The sequence below is a fragment of the Salvelinus sp. IW2-2015 genome, linkage group LG17 (assembly GCF_002910315.2).
Source record: "Salvelinus sp. IW2-2015 linkage group LG17, ASM291031v2, whole genome shotgun sequence".
Classification (NCBI taxonomy): domain Eukaryota; kingdom Metazoa; phylum Chordata; class Actinopteri; order Salmoniformes; family Salmonidae; genus Salvelinus; species Salvelinus sp. IW2-2015.
In genome coordinates this window covers 30,861,595-30,878,498 of record NC_036857.1, presented here as the reverse complement: position 1 = coordinate 30,878,498, position 16,904 = coordinate 30,861,595, and the positions used below count along the sequence as shown (strand labels likewise).

At 42.6% G+C, this 16,904-nt stretch overlaps 1 protein-coding gene across 2 annotated transcripts in view; it reads right to left on the bottom strand.

Annotated features, from left to right (window-relative positions):
* Window positions 1-420: 420 nt before the first annotated feature.
* The window catches only part of mapk14a (mitogen-activated protein kinase 14a), a 32,860-nt gene continuing 16,376 nt past the window's right edge, over window positions 421-16,904 (bottom strand). The window contains exons 6-12 of one of the 2 annotated variants that reach the window (XM_024005727.2): window positions 15,859-15,906; window positions 15,522-15,636; window positions 15,194-15,265; window positions 10,782-10,861; window positions 8,318-8,396; window positions 1,733-1,906; window positions 421-872 (exon numbers count right to left, since the gene is read on the bottom strand). In XM_024005727.2, coding sequence (XP_023861495.1) covers window positions 805-872; window positions 1,733-1,906; window positions 8,318-8,396; window positions 10,782-10,861; window positions 15,194-15,265; window positions 15,522-15,636; window positions 15,859-15,906 — 636 coding nt within the window. In that variant the 3' untranslated portion in view covers window positions 421-804. Of the gene's footprint in view, window positions 873-1,732; window positions 1,907-8,317; window positions 8,397-9,806; window positions 9,887-10,781; window positions 10,862-15,193; window positions 15,266-15,521; window positions 15,637-15,858; window positions 15,907-16,904 lie in introns of both variants that reach the window. The other variant, XM_024005726.2, reaches the window with a different exon arrangement.

The following is a 16,904-nucleotide window of genomic DNA, read 5'->3' as shown; positions in this document are numbered from 1 at the left end:
TGAGCTCTTCACTAAAGCCATTCTACTGCCAATGTTTGTCTATGGAGATTGCATGGCTGTGTACTTGATTTTATACACCTGTCAGCAACGGGTGTGTCCACATACTTTTGTATATATGGTGTAAGTGACCAACAGATGCATATCTGTATTCCCAGTCATGCGAAATCCATAGATAAGGGCCTAACAAATTAATTTCAATTGACTGATTTCCTTATATGAACTTTAACTCAGTAAAATCTTTCAAATTGTTGTATGTTGCGTTTATATTTTTGATCAGTGTAGTTGAAATATAGGTTTCATCCCAAATGGCACCTTATTTCCTATATAGTAAATAGGGTGCCATTTAAAACATACATATAGACAGAATAATAACAGAAGCATGGCATTTTCCAGCAATGGACAAATAATGGTATTAGTGGTTGGTTGTTGCTTGCCTCTGTTCCTGCCTTGAAAATACATTGTAGTAAATACAGATATTCAGTCCTTGAAAATCTCCTTTCCTACATTTTCATTTTGATGTTCCAAGATCTGTTTGTGCTGAATAGCCAACTCCCATGGCCGTTGTCATGCCACAACACAGATCTGGGACCAGGCCATGTTAGTTACGTTTCCCTTGCAACACATTTACAAGTCAGAATGGGGGGGGAGAGAGAGCGCCAGCTTAAGAAATATAACAAAAGACAAACGTTTGTAGGCACTCGGATGATATTGTTTTCCCAAAAGGTCGTATGATAAGCGGGAACCTCAGTGATATAAAGTTGTAGGGGCTGAGGGGGAGGGGCTTGTAGAAATCACATCATCCAATCACGATTCCATGTCGTCTCCATCAAAGATAGGTGGCTCAAAATCGCACACCGCCTCATAGGTCAACCCTGTGAGGAGACGAGAGAGAAGAGAGAGATAAATGTGTGCTGAGGGTGTTTCTGTTCCGTCTGTGGGGTTGGGAACAGAGCAGATAAAAACACATTTATTTCGCAAGATGGACAAAACATTTTGTAACAGTTTACTTAAAAAGGAGAAGGTTGCTTTTTTTTTTTATTTTTTTTTTTTTTACAACCAAACCTCAACAAAAATGTATGTAAATAGAATGTTATAGAAGGGCCCAGACACCTTTTTTTGCAATTTCACTTGAGAAACTTACCGCAACAGTGATTCATTTCCGTGTCCTCGTTGTGCAGTAAGTAAGCTCTGAAAAACATGAACACTCCAAAAACACCCAAGTACCTCCTTTTACAAACGGAAAAGCTCTCAGTATAATGATGCAGATCTTAAGATGTTGTACTTATGAAATTGTCATTCCGAACTTATTCCACAACAAAATGGAAGATAATGTTGTGGATAAAGTTCAGAATGACAATTTCATAAGTACAACATCTTAAGATCTGCATCATTATACTGAGAGCTTTTCCGTTTCTAAAAGGAGGTACTTGGGTGTTTTTGGAGCCGTTGTTCATGTTTTTTTATAGAGCCCCCATACCGCACAACGAAGAAATTAAAATCACTGGTTGGGGTACTTTTCTCAAAAACAAGTGAAATCTCAAAAAAAGAATGTGTCTGTACCCTTCTATAACATTCCATTTACATAAAACAGATGGTCCTAAAAAATATTAATTATCCTTGAAAGCATTCAGGTATAATGAATGCATTGTGATGCCTTTGCAATGCATTTGCTGAGCATGTATGACCCCTTTAATAATCTCATAATGATTCCTGTCCATTTAATTCTACATACGTTTCCATTCCTCGATTTCCAGCTCACGGCTCTCAAAGCTCTGGTCGTAGGGGTCAGCCTCAGGCTCGTCATCAGGGTCGTGGTACTGGGAGAAGTAGGGGTGGGCCAGAGCCTCGGCAGCCGTTATCCTCTCATCTGTGTCCAGAACCAACATCTTCTCCAGCAGGTCCACAGCTACAGGAAGCAGAACATCAATATTAATAGGGTCAGTTCGGACTAGGATCAGTGACAGGCATTGGCTGCCCTCTGAGGGAAAGGTGTTTTTTACAGACAGACCATGAATGGAGAGCGTAAGGACACAGATAGAACAATGAGCCAGATATTTCACCGGATGTATAAATGTGAAGCATCCGGGTTGGCGTTTCCACTCACTACCAAGTAACTTTTTGATTGGTTTTCATATGCGCAACGTCCCCCACGCTTCCTCGTCAATTTGCCATGCCCCCAGTAAAGGTAAACAAGCCAAGCTAAAGTTAGGTAAACTAACTAAAAACTCTGATGGCACTTTCTGACAAGGAGATAGAGACGGCACTGCCACAGTAACGGCCCCAATTTAGCGATTTAATAGGAGCAACTTTAAAATGTTTGCATTTGTGCAAGGGGAGGATGTATTGGCAGTCTTGCCAAGGGGGAAAGCCTCATTTACCAGCTAGCTAGCTAGTTCTTGTCTTCAAGAACCTAGGAAAACAGCGGGGAAACGACTGTCAGAATTGGAGGCTAAAGGCTGTGGTGGATGGAGGACCAAATCCACGAGGCAGAAGCCCTGGGTCTCAGAGCAGTGGTTGTGGAGGAAGACAAGAACGTGATATGGAATGGTGCATGCGACCTTGTCTTCGAAAGTCCAGAGAGCTGGTTGGGGAAGACAGGGAGAGATATTTTGGCCTCAGTCCTATACAACTCCAAAACCATTGTAATTGTTGTGGATGAAGTCCATATGACCTACATATGGTATATACAATGACCAAGAACTGTACTTCGACGGTATAGAATGGCACTGCGATGAATACATGTAATGTCGGAATGTAAATGATAATGACGCACCAGTGAATGAACGTTTTGTATTTGTAGAAATGTAATGAGTAAGAAGTGTTTGTTTGCATGAACTGTTCGCATAATAGGCCTATAAGATATCGAATATTCTAAATAAAGTGATAGAACTGCATCATGAATGACTCAGTGACAGGAAGCACAACCGCCAAAGAGACACTACAGAAAGTACTTTTATTGGATTCAACTATGGGAACCTCACAACATTTTCCTATACAAGAACTAGCATAGTAATCAAATGTGCGTCAAAATCTTTATATTGTTACCAATTATACATTTATTCTGAATGAGGATGGGAATTAAGAATTTATAGCCTTTTTATGACAGTCAGTGCTAACAATATCTTTCTGTAGAGGTTAGGGCTCAAAATGAAAACCTTTCAGGCGAGTTTCAGCAAGCTTAGAGAAGTGTGTTCRTTGGTGAAAGAAGATGAGATTACTATATATGAGCACATGATGTTCAAAAGTGGCATCAGTCCACAATTATTTGAGTGACAGAGTTATACATAACCCATGTTGAGAAGGCATCCCTTACACTATAGGTTATAGCCCATGTTGACTGGCTATTTTACTAGGGGCCATCGCCACTCACAGATAGTGTCTTCAAAATGAAACAATGTAGTCCAATTTGTAAGTCGCTCTGGATAAGAGCGTCTGCTAAATGACTTTAATGTAAATGTAAAACAAAAATCTTTAATGACARGGAATCACTGGTCACTTTAATAATGGAACACTAGTCACTTTAATAACATTTATATACTGCTTTACTCATTTCATATTGTCATGACTGTCCTGAGGATCCAATGGGTCAGATCAGCTTGGCAATGGATGACAGTAACCAGATCTTTTCACCCACAGAAGAGGGAAGGAGGGAGCTGCTGCCGGGTTGACAGCTCACACCCTTTCGTAAATTAAAGGAGAGGAAATCTAGGGTCTCCCTTTCCAGTATTAACCAAAGGAATGTTCCTTTGTCTACACAAACAGTCTTCCCGCCGAAACAGTTTCTAAAGCGAATACTGGAACAATATTTCTAACATAAGAACGTGGGGAATGGCCAGAGATGATCTTTAGAAAACGAATGTCATATAGGTGGTTATTTTGTGATGTCATCATTAAAAAGGTTAAAAAGGAAAGAATGTAACTTGAAAAGTTTACACTACATGTATGAAGTCTCCATCCTTAACGTTGTATATGAAATATGAAGAAGAAAAAAATTAAGATAAGAATGTAATTTTAGGAGCCATAAAATGATTTGTCTCCTATAAACTGTGCCCAGTAGGTAGCCACACCCCGAGGTCAGCCTGACGGAACCGTCCTTGTCTCTGAGTGCATAAAAGTATTGGTAAAGAAATTAACATGAGACCGGAAAAACGTGAAGAGGTAGCTACACGTTTGAAATGGTTGGCACTTTGAACCTCAACACGAGGTGAAGAAAATAAACTCACCTCCCAGACCAGGAAAGACGGGGAGCTGCAGCCCATGTCTAAAGTGTTCTGAAGTATGAATATCAACACGAGGAAGAGGCGAGAAGCTCACCTCTCAGCCATTTACTMGTACAGCTGATTAGCTGTCCTAAGTCAAGTATCTAGAAAAGCAAATATAAGTGMGTCCTCTGTACTACTCTTCTCAAATCACCGTAGTACGCTACACTCTCATCACCCAGTGGTAACCATCGACACGGCTGGCTAGCCTATCTTCCAAGAAGCACCTTCCAGAGTGAACAACGGATGGGACTCCTTTTGGACAATCGGAGCCTTACAAGCGTGCCGCTGAAAGGCCAACCCATCACCCTTCCTAAGGAGGGCTAGTTCCGACAGAGATAAACAGAGAACGAAGGCATTCACACGTAAATACTTTCATGATTTCTTACTTCAAACGGGCGGCGGTTCGTGTACAAAGTAATGATTACTGTGAGAACAGTTTCTAAAAATGTATCAACGATAAGTATCTTTTTCCCTCTCGAAATATTTWAAATCGGGTAACAATTAAACACATTTAGTTGATAAGATAAACAACAGCCATCAGATTAATGAAAGTAAAGTCACGACAACATATACAGTATTATACTGTATTTTAGTCAATGCCATCCCGACATTGCTCATCKTAATATTTATATATTTCTTAATTKCATCCRTTTACTTTTAGATGTGTGCATTGTTGTGAAATGTTAGATACTATAGTGTATGTACAGTACATTCGGAAAGTATTCAGACCATGACTTTTTCCACATTTTGTTACGTTATAGCCTTATTCTAAAATTGATCAAATTAATGTTTTCCTCATCCATCTACACACCATACCCCATAATAACAAAGCGAAAATAGGTTTACAAAAATAAATAAATACCATATTTACATAAGTATACAGACCCTTTTCTAGCTCAGGGGCATCCTGTTTCCTTTGAACATCCTTGAGATGTTTCTACAACTTGATTGGAGTCCTCCTGTGGTAAATTCAATTGATTGCACATGATTTGGTCGATATAAGGTCCCACAGTTGACAGTGCATYTCAGAGCAAAAACCAAGCCATGAGGTCAAAGGAATTGTCTGTAGAGCTCCGAGACAGGATTGTGTCGAGGCACAGATCTGAGGAAGGGTACCAAAACATTTCTGCAGCATTGAAGGACTCTAAGAACACAGTGGCTTCCATGATTCTTAAATGGAAGTAGTTTGGAACCGCCAAGACTCTTCCTAAAGCTGGCTGCCGGGCCACACTGAGCAATCGGGAGAGAATGGACTTGGTCAGGGAGGTGACCAAGAACCTGATGGTCACTGACAGAGCTCCAGAGTTCCTCTGTGGAGATGGTAGAACATTCCTGAAAGACAACCATCTCTGCAGCACTCCACCAATCAGGCCTTTATGGTAGAGTGGCCAGACAGAAGACACTCCTCCGTAAAAGTCACATGACAGCCCACTTGGAGTTTTCCCAAAAGGCACCAAAAGACTCTCAGACCATGAGAAGCAATATTCTCTGGTCTGATGAAACCAAGATTGAACTCTTTGGCCTGAATGTCAAGCGTCACGTCTGGAGGAAACGTGGCACCATCCCTACTGTGAAGCATGGGAGACTAGTCAGAATCGAGGAAAAGATGAACGGAGCAATTACAGGGATATCCTTGATGAAAACCTGCTCCAGAGCAATCTGGACCTCAGACTGGGGCGAAGGTTCACCTTCCAACAGGACAACAACCCTAAGCACACAGCCAAGACAACACAGGAGTGGCTTCGGGACAAGTCTCTGAATGTCCTTGAGTGGCCCAGCCAAATCCCGGACTTGAACCCGATCGAACATCACTGGAAAGACCTGAAAATAGCTGTGCAGTAACGCTCCCCATCCAACCTGACAGAGCTTGAGAGGATCTGCAGAGAAGAATGGGAGAAACTCCCCAAATACAGGTGTGCCAAGCTTGTAGCGTAAAACCCAAGAAGACTCAAGGCTGTAGTCGCTGCCAAAGGTGTTCAACAAAGTAATGAGTAAAGGGTCTGAATACTTATGTAAATGTGATATTTCAGCTCTTAATTTATAAATTTGCAAAAATCTCTAAAAACTTGTTTTTGCTTTGTCAATATGGGGTATTATGTGTAGATCGATGATGACTTTTCACGCACGACATTGTTCAATCAGTGGAAGTCCTGTGTGCAAAAACAGCTTGTTGATGAGAGACGTTCAAGGAGAATGGCAAGAATGATGCAAGCTAACAGGCGGGCCACAAACAGGAAAATAACAGTGCAGTACAACAGTGGTGCCCAGAACAGCATATCGGAACACACAACTCGTCGATCCTCCATCATCGTTTAAAATCTCCAGTTTGGGAACATTTTGGTYTCCCAGTAGATTACAACGGCGATGGACAGAGTGTTTAAGGATAAAATGTTAACAGTATGTCGCCACAGTCAACGAGAATAGCTTATGCAGCTGCCAACACAAATATGTTGACACATTTACTKKGACATCACGCAAATTAACATCCCCACTTCATTCAAGCAGCTGATTCTGACCAGGCCAAAGAAATTACAAGAGCAATAGGTAGGCTGTTTATATTTTTTTAGTCTGTGGTTTAGAATAGGGGGTTTCAGCACCTCGTGAAAGTGATCGAGCCATGTTATGAACTTCCCTCTTGCACCCATTTCAGCAAAATGGTAGTACCCGCTCTATATAAGCAAGACAAAGCCAAAGACTTAAATGAATTGGCCAATGCACCCTGTATTGCACTTATGTAACAGTGACAGCCCATCACATCACACCYGAGTGGGAGAAGTACCATGCTACAGACACACGCCATTTATGAGTCACAAGTGTCCATCTGGCATTGAAGGAAAAATCCACTAGAATGGCACTCTAACTAGTAATTACTAGTGGGCAACTCATCTATCATCCTGAGGAAATCGCTCCCACATGCCTCTGTTGTCACTAAGGAAATTACCTTTAACAGCATTTTCTGCAGTTAAATGCAACAAAACATAATTTAGAAAAAGCAATCCATGCAAATGACATGAATGCATCCAACTGGTATTTGCTGGTAAATTCCCACCTCTCACATGGTTATAAATGCATCAGAGTGGAAACTTGAGAAGCCCAAGATAACAATCCTGGCACAACAGACAATGCGAGGAACATTGTGAATGCTGAACATTGTTATAAACCAAAACCACAATACGTACCAAAATGTGGATTTGGTGAACCGTTACCCCCAAAAATGCATCGGTGATTCACATCATTGCCCTAGTATGTCAACAGAGGACATCCAAGAAGGAAAATTAATAACTTCAGCGGGGTAAGGAAATGTAAAGCCTATAAATAGATAACTAGTTTATGTATTATTAAACAATACATTTGATTAGCTAACTGATTTCGCGTTGATAGCAAGCTAGCTAATGTTAGCGATACTAGCTAATAGTGATGGAGAAAAAAAAAGATGCACTAGTTACATATCGGGATAATATTTTTGACTACATATAGTACCGTTTTGACAATATCGCAATATAATTTGAGCTAGTTTGCTGTACCTGATCCAAAACGCCAGGTTGCAGTTCTCTAATGCCATTTGTTTTAGTGTAGACGGGTTGTTATAACATTTMGAAAATGTTTTCCTACTCCGAAGGTTTGCGTTAGCTAGCTGTGTGTTTGCTTATCCCGGAAGAGCTGACTGGAAGCGAAAGGACTGGTGCAATCCTATGTAAAACAATAGATTATGATTTGTTTAATTCAAAACAGTGACATCCAGCCAGCGTAATAGAGTGCCGCCTTGAAGTCTGAAGGTACAGCCCCTCCATTATCAACGTTTCGTGCTGACACATCAAAGCAGCCGATACAGCGTCTCAAGTCAGGAAGACTTTAAGAGCTGGATGTCAGCCAGACTAGAGGAAGTGTCGGAATGCTGTTATATTCAAAGTATAAGATGCTTTTTGAATATGGCCACAAGAGGTCATCAGGTGGTGACTCCTTTCTTTCTTTATCATCACAAATTGATTACATCTTTGGGTCTAACTTACATGTGACCAAGTGTTTTGAGTGTAGGATCATGATTCCAACATTACCTTGTGGGTTGGCACCGATGAACACGTCAGAGAAATTCCTCTTGGGCATCTGTGGCAAGGAGTTGATGTAGTTCCTGGCCTGTCAACCAACGGGTGTGAAGAGATCGGAAGGAAGAGGTCAATAGAACCCTAACCTAACGTACCAAGACTAAAATAAACGCCTGAGCAGAGTTCCCACATCCAGTTTTCAGCAGAAAAGGAAGCTAGGTTGAAGATAGCTTAAAACTGGATGCATCCGGTTGTTGGCAACTCCACTAAGGGTGATTGAACACAAACAAGACTGCATCCCAAATGGCACCCCATTACCTATATATAATTATAACCTATATAATCCACTACTTTTAAACCACGTCCCATAGGTCTCTGGTCAAAAGTAGTGCACTATGAAGGGAATAGGGAGCCACAAGATGCCCACCTTATTTTTGGTTAATTGGACCCGTTTCCTAACCCAGATTAATGCTACTTATTCTGGGCAAAAAATCATGATCAAGTTGTCTTAATCTTGGTTTGGGAAAGTGGCCACTCATTTTGTATTCAGAAAGTAATTATTACGATTAGCACTAGTTGGTACCATATCAGACACAAGGGCATGTCCAAATAGCACCCTACTCCCTGGGAATAGGGTGCTATTTGGGACAAGGACAAGGATTAGAGAGGCCCTCATCAGAAATGTGAGTAGATTTATTCAGAACCATATTGGTCTGAACAACATTGGCAAGTGTGGATTAATTATAAGCACCAAGGGTTTAATTGCAGATTTGAAAGAAAGCAGTAGGAGAAGAAAGAGTTTTATAACCGAGTAGTGTATATTTATTTGATTGCAGTACTTATGTAATGTAGCTACYATATACTCAATCAGTTCCAACTTCAAAAAGAGGAACTGCAATTCTGCTATTTTCAGGTCCTTCTTCCCTTACCACTCATCAGTTGAGTGTTTCAATTCAAACCAATTCTGGCTCAGGCAAAATGTTTGTTAGTATGCAATGTTAGGTATATTTATGCTTTATAACACTCTTATGGCAAACCAAACATTATGAGGCAAGAGAGTAGTTGCTGCTGGACTTGCATTCACGTGCAGCAACCACTCAGTGGTTATAGTAAAGGGGTGTGGGTAGTAGAAAATAGAAACCTACAACTCTAAAAAAAGCYGTGACTCCAAAATATAAAATGCAACATGTATTGTATGTTTGTCTACTTCCTTATAATATGGAGGCAAATATCCTCTTAGGGAGGTTTTAATATTGTGGCCCTGGGCATGTGGCTCTGCTCTCAGCTAGATGTAAGGGAGGTGGTTTGGTCTAATCAGGGTTGGGGTCAATTCGGTCAACTCATGAAGTAAAATTGCAATTTTCAGTTTACTTCCTGAATTGCCTTTGAATTTACCCCAATCCCGGAGCTAACAGTCTTGTGGCGTGCAGGTTCGAGGACCCAGGTTTGAATCCTGGGTTGGACCCATAGAGAATGTATTGAATAATTTGGTCCTGCTCACCTCGTGGCTGGGCATCCTGCTTATTAGAGAGACTGGGGGCGTTCCTGTCAGACGCATTATCTGCTGAAGCTGGTTTATATCTATCAGGTATGGGTCAAGGGTATCAGTACAGACAGCAGTATAGCAGAGACATTAACAAGCAGCTAGTCAGTGGGAGACCTGAAGACTCACGTTAGCACCCCAAGCTAATGCATAGCCCAGGCTTTAGCTCAGTGGGCTAACAGTCTCCCAGTCAATAGGAGACCGGAAGACTTGCGTTTGCTCCCTGAGCTAAGGCCTGGCTCTCTGGCCTAGGCTTTAGCTCAGCGGACTAACAGTCTCCCAGTCAATAGAAGACCTGAAGACTTGCGTTTGCTCCCTGAGCTAAGGCCTGGCTCTCTGGCCTAGGCTTTAGCTCAGCGGGCTAACAGTCTCCCAGTCAATAGAAGACCTGAAGACTTGCGTTTGCTCCCTGAGCTAAGGCCTGGCTCTCTGGCCTAGGCTTTAGCTCAGCGGTCTAACACAGTTTCCAATAGGAGTTTTATGGTATGGCTCAACTCCTAAGAGGCTCTGCAAAAAGGTAATAGTCCCATCTTTGGAAGGGAAGGCAAAAAAAGAAAGAGGGTAAGATTGTATAGGCGTGTGTAAGCAAGATTGGTAACATGCTTCAGGTTATGATAGAGAAGAGAATAGTTTCAATTAGTCAGGAAAAAGTAAAGTTAATCAAACATAGGAGTAAAACCCGAACTTTGAACATATGTTAATTTATGCAAGTGAAGAAGCCGTATTCAAATCAAAACGGGTCTTGCATTTGACCCCATCTCACAAAGAAAGACTTGAGAGGATGTGAACAACAAACATAGCATGCTTTAAAAATGGTAGTTGGTGTTGAAGATTATAAGAACACACTTCATAAATAAAATGTAAAAATCATCACATTTTTGCAAATTAAGCAACAAATGACCTTGCAGTATAGTAACTGTGTGTATAACTCACAGACTCTGAAGAGATTTTCATCAAGAGCTCAGGCTCTGGCATCCCGACGAGCAGCATTATTAGCTTCAACTGATCAATGTCTAACAGGTACCGTGTGTAAAGGAACAACAGGAGCTGGAAGGGGAGAGGAACCGGCAAGAACTACTGACCTGTCTTCAGGTCAGTATTTGTTGTCTTAAAAATAACTGAGCTGTGCTTGATTGAGCTTGCCTGGCACAATGGAACCAAGAACAGTCACAAAAACCACCCTGGGACATTGAATAAATCAAATGTAACATACTTGTATAAACTACACTGAGTGTACAAAACATTAAGGACACCTGCTCGTTCCATGACCGACTGACCAGGTGAAAGCTATGATCCCTTATTGATGTTACTTTTTAAATCCACTTCAATCATTATAGATAAAGGGGAGGAGACAGGTTGAATAAGAATTTTTAAGCCTTGAGACAATTGAGAAATGGATTGTATGTGTGCCATTCAGAGGGTGAATGGGCAAGACAACAGATTTAAGTGCCTTTGAACAGGGTATGGTAGTAACGCATGTTAGCCATCCCACTATATCAGGTAAATGGAAAATGACAATGTATAAGCGTGATGTCAGGGAAAGCTGTGTGCGCAAGTTAACGTTTCCAAAAGATAACCAAACAAAAACATAATTTCTTTTATGATACGTGTTTGAACTGTCATGTGCATTAGTAGCACAATTTATATCTTATTTACATTCGTTTGTTGACTTCTCCATATTAATGTTGGTTTCAAGTTTAGCTGACCTTTCTTAGCGGATGTACAATCAATTGCACACTTGCAAACTATATCAAAAACGAGGGCTGAGGGTCTCACGTTGCAAACTTCCCTTGCTTGGCTAATCATTTGGACCAACGACAAAGATGGCCACGGGGATTCCCCCAAGGGCATTAGGCGAGGGTAAGTCTTTTATGAGCTTGAAACGCAGTCCTGGTCTGACTTCCTGTAGTGCTCAAAGGCTTGCATATTGCGTTTGAGGGAACGGATTGGACACAGGAGATTTGCTCGCTCCTCCTTCACATTCTGGAAAGGAGGGGGGCACTAGGCCGCCAGCTCAATGGCTTGGTTGATATGGGGTGATAAAACCTTAGGCAAAAAGTCTGGATTGGGCCATAAGGTCACACCAAGGTCCTTTGCCTTCCTTCGTAGATGGAGCAGTGGGAAGTTTGCTCTGAGGCCAACAGGTCCACATGTGCTGTTCCAACCCGCTGCCATATCTTCACTACTTGTGGGTGAAGTCTCCATTCCCCCAGGGCCAGTTTCTGTCGTGACAAGGAACCCGCCACCTCGTTCACCTTACCTGGGAGATGAATGGCTTGTATTGTCTGATCGTATTAGGACATGTTTGTTTGAGAACAGGCAGAAAGTGTTTCAGGGCGAGGTAAACTATTTGAAGTACTAGCACGTTGATGTGCTCTTTCCGTCAGCGGGGGCGCCACTCTCCCCGTATAGACCTGTGTTGCCACACTGCTCCCCCGCCTGTTAGTGAAGCCTCCTTTCTTCAGAACCAGGAAACAGGTTGAGTAAAAGCTATCTTGCTGTTCTGATGCTTTTACTCGTGATCGCGCCCTTCTCCAGGAGAGATGTAATCTCCTGGCTGAGGGTGCAAGCTCTCACCTTCACAGGCAGGATGGTGCAGTTAATGCAAAGGTCAGAGAGGGCCTCTTGCAGGTGGCCAATGCCTAGGCAGGCGGGGCACAGATCATGACKATCTTCTACTTGAAGTTCAGAGCCACAAGAGCAGCAGCCATGCATACCCAGCATCATGGTGATGTGGTATTCTCACAGCTCAGAATGAACTAATTGAATAGTAACCGGAGACTATTACAGCAGCTACCACAATACACAGTAAAGGTAGAGAGTAGAACATTTCAGCCAGACAACTCAAAGGTGAAATCCATTAAAGCCAAGATAATGGAATTCTTCAGGAATGTGCTGGTTGTCATACCGCTGCTGCCATTTCAATAGAATTTGAGAACATGTTTGAAACATGAACACACTAGCTAGCTCCATTCAAACAACTGACTGGAGAAATAAGCTCATCAACTGCGCCTGCAGCWGARGTGATACCCTCTGTCATGGCATTGAAACACATGCTCAACAAAACAGCCGAGACAGGCTGTGAACAAGCGATTCGGTGGCACTCTCACTTTACTGTGGCGCCACCATGCTAGATGCTACGTACAAGAACCGCTACTTCGACGCAGACAAGAAACAGGGTTTACGTGAAATGTTACAGACACAGCTGGACAAGATGGAAACGGACACAGTGACAGTGCGCAGAGAGGAAGAGAGGCCACAGACAGACAGCTGAAACTTCACTGCTTGACATGTATGATGAAATCCTGGTTGAGACTGAAACGACTGAACAAATGAAGAACGAAACAGCACAGCAAGTAAGTGAAAGAAATAGGTTTTGATTATGTTTTACTGGTAATGGGGACATACGTGAATACCAACAAAACAACTTTTTGGTCAGTGTGGTGTGTGTGTGTGTGTGTGTGTGTGTGTGTGTGTGTGTGTGTGTGTGTGTGTGTGTGTGTGTGTAACCTTTATTTAACTAGGCAAGTCAGTTAAAAACAAATTCTTATTTACAATGACAGCCTACACCCTGTCTCTTATACACATCTAGATGTGTATAAGAGACAGGTGTGTGTGTGTGTGTGTGTGTGTGTGTGTGTGTAACCTTTATTTAACTAGGCAAGTCAGTTAAGAACAAATTCTTATTTACAATGACAGCCTACACCGGCCAAACCTGGACGACGCTGGGCCAATTGTGCGCCGCCCTATGGGACTCCAATCACGGCCAGATGTGATACAGTCTGGATTCGAACCAGGGACTGTAGTGACGCCTCTTGCACTGAGATGCAGTGCCTTAGATCGCTGCATCCATGTGTGTGTGTTAACTATTTAACTGGAATTTTTAACTGTACTAGAATTTTTAAAAGGCCGCAAAAATTGTAAATATCGGTTATCGGTCAAAAATGTKATATCGGTGCATCACTAGTAGAGAGCTGTACAGCAACCGCAAAATAATTTCTGGTGAGCCGAGCTACAACCACAGGGCTGAAGCAGTCCAAATCTCACGTCGTATAGCTGGCTAGGCTAACAACCTTCCTAGACGGTGTGCGCGCTATGAGACGCGCTTATCTAGGGAAAGTGACCCATTAAATAGTCGAAGGACGACTAGTGCCCGGTGGCCTCGATAACGAGCATGGTAATGGAGGATATCTTGACAAGGTTAGCACTGGAGTATGATGGCCAACACACAATAGCTGGTGGGCTAAGTCAGTACAAGACAAGGAAGCCCGATATCCTCCGATAAAAGGGATAGGTGGGGGAGAGCTGTCACACAGCCTTAGAGGGCGTATTTCTGTTGGTAACAGACTGACAGTACACACAAATCACACCGAGTTTAGCTTACCCTACCGAGACCTAAGAAGATCCAAAAAACCGAACAGCGGCTCAGTCAACTTGCGCAATACCGCTAAGCTAACTTTGCGAGAATAAATAATAGACAGTGTGTGGTTTGACCTATGGTTTAATATGAACCTCTGGGGCCCGTCCTCCCATGGCGTCACCGGCGTGACTTTGCTGTTATTATTACTCGACCTGCGTGGAGCGCGAGGGATATAATCCATACTTTCAACCGTACTGGCGGTCTAAAAGGTATGAAGTAGAACCAAAGGATKATTTTCCTAATAGCCAACATGAAATGTATTTATTAGGCTGTTAGAACGTTGACGTTTAAAAGACTCGTCATTTGCTCCAAGGTGGGTGCCTCGAGGCCAGACTTTTCTAGGGCTACTGTGTTAAAGTAGAGGTGGTTGGCATCTAACAGACAATGGAAGGAAGCTRGGACGCCAGAGAAAACAAGAGTTTTAGAGACCCAAGTTCGGAGAGGTAGAAATTAGTGTGGCCACAGAAACTGACGAACTAGGAGACCCTCTACAAATACATGCTGCAGGGAGAGCGGCAAAACAGAGCTGAAAGGAGAAGAAGCACCACCCGAGGCACCATAGAGGGATTAGTTGTGCAGAGCAAGTTAGGAACATAGAAGAGCTTTAGCTTAGAACACAGTTTAGGACACGCACTGTCAGCAATCTTCTGCTACTGTCTGGACCTGCAAAAAGCTGTTTGAAATGCGTATGTKAAACAATCAATAGCAGCATGATTCTGTGTGTACTCTGGTCCTATCCGATGTGATTCAGCAAGGACATATTATTGTGTGGGAATCTCACCACCAACCACTAAGACTGTGTCAGTGACAGTGGTTGAATGGGTAGGCCAGGCCAGGCATACTCACAGAATGGAGTGGGCTTCGGCATAGGTACTCATATTAGACCCATAGTAGGGTAACTGAGGTAAGGGCAATGAAAGGATACGGTCAGTACCGGGAAACAGCGTTCTGCCAGTGAGGAGTTCAGCCATGATGCATCCCACAGACCAAATGTCCACTGTAACATATAGAGGTGATCAGTATGTCCATATAACATATAAAGGAATAACAACTGTCTACTATAACATATAGGAGAAAGATGTTCAGTATGTCCATTCACAGTGTTCTGCTATTATGACATCCARGTGATAGGAACGTTGGCCCAGGATCACAAGTACATCAACAATTTGTAACCTAAATGTGTAACTCGTAAACGTGTCTGCAGTGAGCAGATGCAGGCTGTCTAAACCACTCAGAGGCTCTACCGACTGTACCTGTCATGTTGTAGTGCATCCAGTTCAGCATGATCTCTGGTGCCCGGTACCAGCGTGTGGCAACGTAACCCGTCATCTCGTCGTCAGTGTGCCGCGCAAGCCCAAAGTCCAGGATCTGAGGAGGACAGACACAACACAACCATGTGGTCCTGGCAAGATGGTTACCCTGAGGAAACTACACAGAAGGCACACACTGTCCTCTCCTTGCAGAAAATGTCACCGACAATGTTACATCAGGGAGTGCTTGGTTACTCCCCTCAGGCATACTGAAACTCTTGTCTGGACTATTCAGGATGAACCCAGTTTGAATGAGTGGACCTATAATAAACTCCCTTACCTTCAGCTCACAGTCCTCATTCACAGCCAGGTTGCTGGGTTTCAGGTCCTAAAGAGTGATGGGAGATAAGACATTTTACAGCTGAGCTACATATGACGAGGCCAGATCTGAGTGGGCTTTCTCAATTGAGTCTAGATTCTCTAAAACCAAACCACCATGATCTGTAGAAGTGCTTCTGCAGGACGTCCACAGTGCTTCTTCAAGACTAAGTAAATCTKTAACTGATCTACTCTAATATTATTCTCAGATCAGTTCTTTCTAAACAGCAGCCCTGAACCACCGACTCAGTCATGGTCAAAAACAGAGGTCCTGTTTATGGTTTTAATTCCTCTGCCATTTAGAGTGTTTGCTTAAGGAACGAGCCTGGGCCCAGAGTCCTCTATGTGAAAGCGAAGCAAGCAGCCAAGTCTTGAATTAAAACTGGTTTATAAACTGTAGCTCCTTCTGACAAGTATGATGGATTTTTTTACTTGTCTGAAAGCTCAAGTCACTTGTCCAYAAATAAAATGGTCTGTAACACCACGCGCCAACAAGGTGACTGAAAATGGTGTTGTACAACGCAAGGAACCACTTACTGGTCTAATCTGGTATAACCTCATGCCATTGTGCCCTTGAGCAAGGCACTTAACCCCCACAAAGTAGAATAACTGCACTGTTAGGCTACTATATAAACACGTGGTTAACCCTCCATCTGGATAGCTACTGGGTGTTRTGATCCAGCCCTACTGAAACACCCGAGTCAGCTTATCAAGGTCATGTTGAGCAGCTGACTTTTTACAATGTAGTGTGTTAGAGCGGGGTTCAGATAAAAGCCTGCACACCCAGTAGCTCTCCTGGAGGATGTCAAATATTGCAACGTTACAAACACCAACAAAATGCTTTGTCTTTATAAAATAATTCCCTCGTTTAATGAATCCGGGGATCAAACGGCTAAGGTAAGACACATCAAAGCAAGGTAGCTAACTAAAACATGTTTATCTTTAACCCTGTAKGGCTAAAATATTCAYGTTTCAGAAGAGATCTATTGACAGCAGGGCTTGACATTC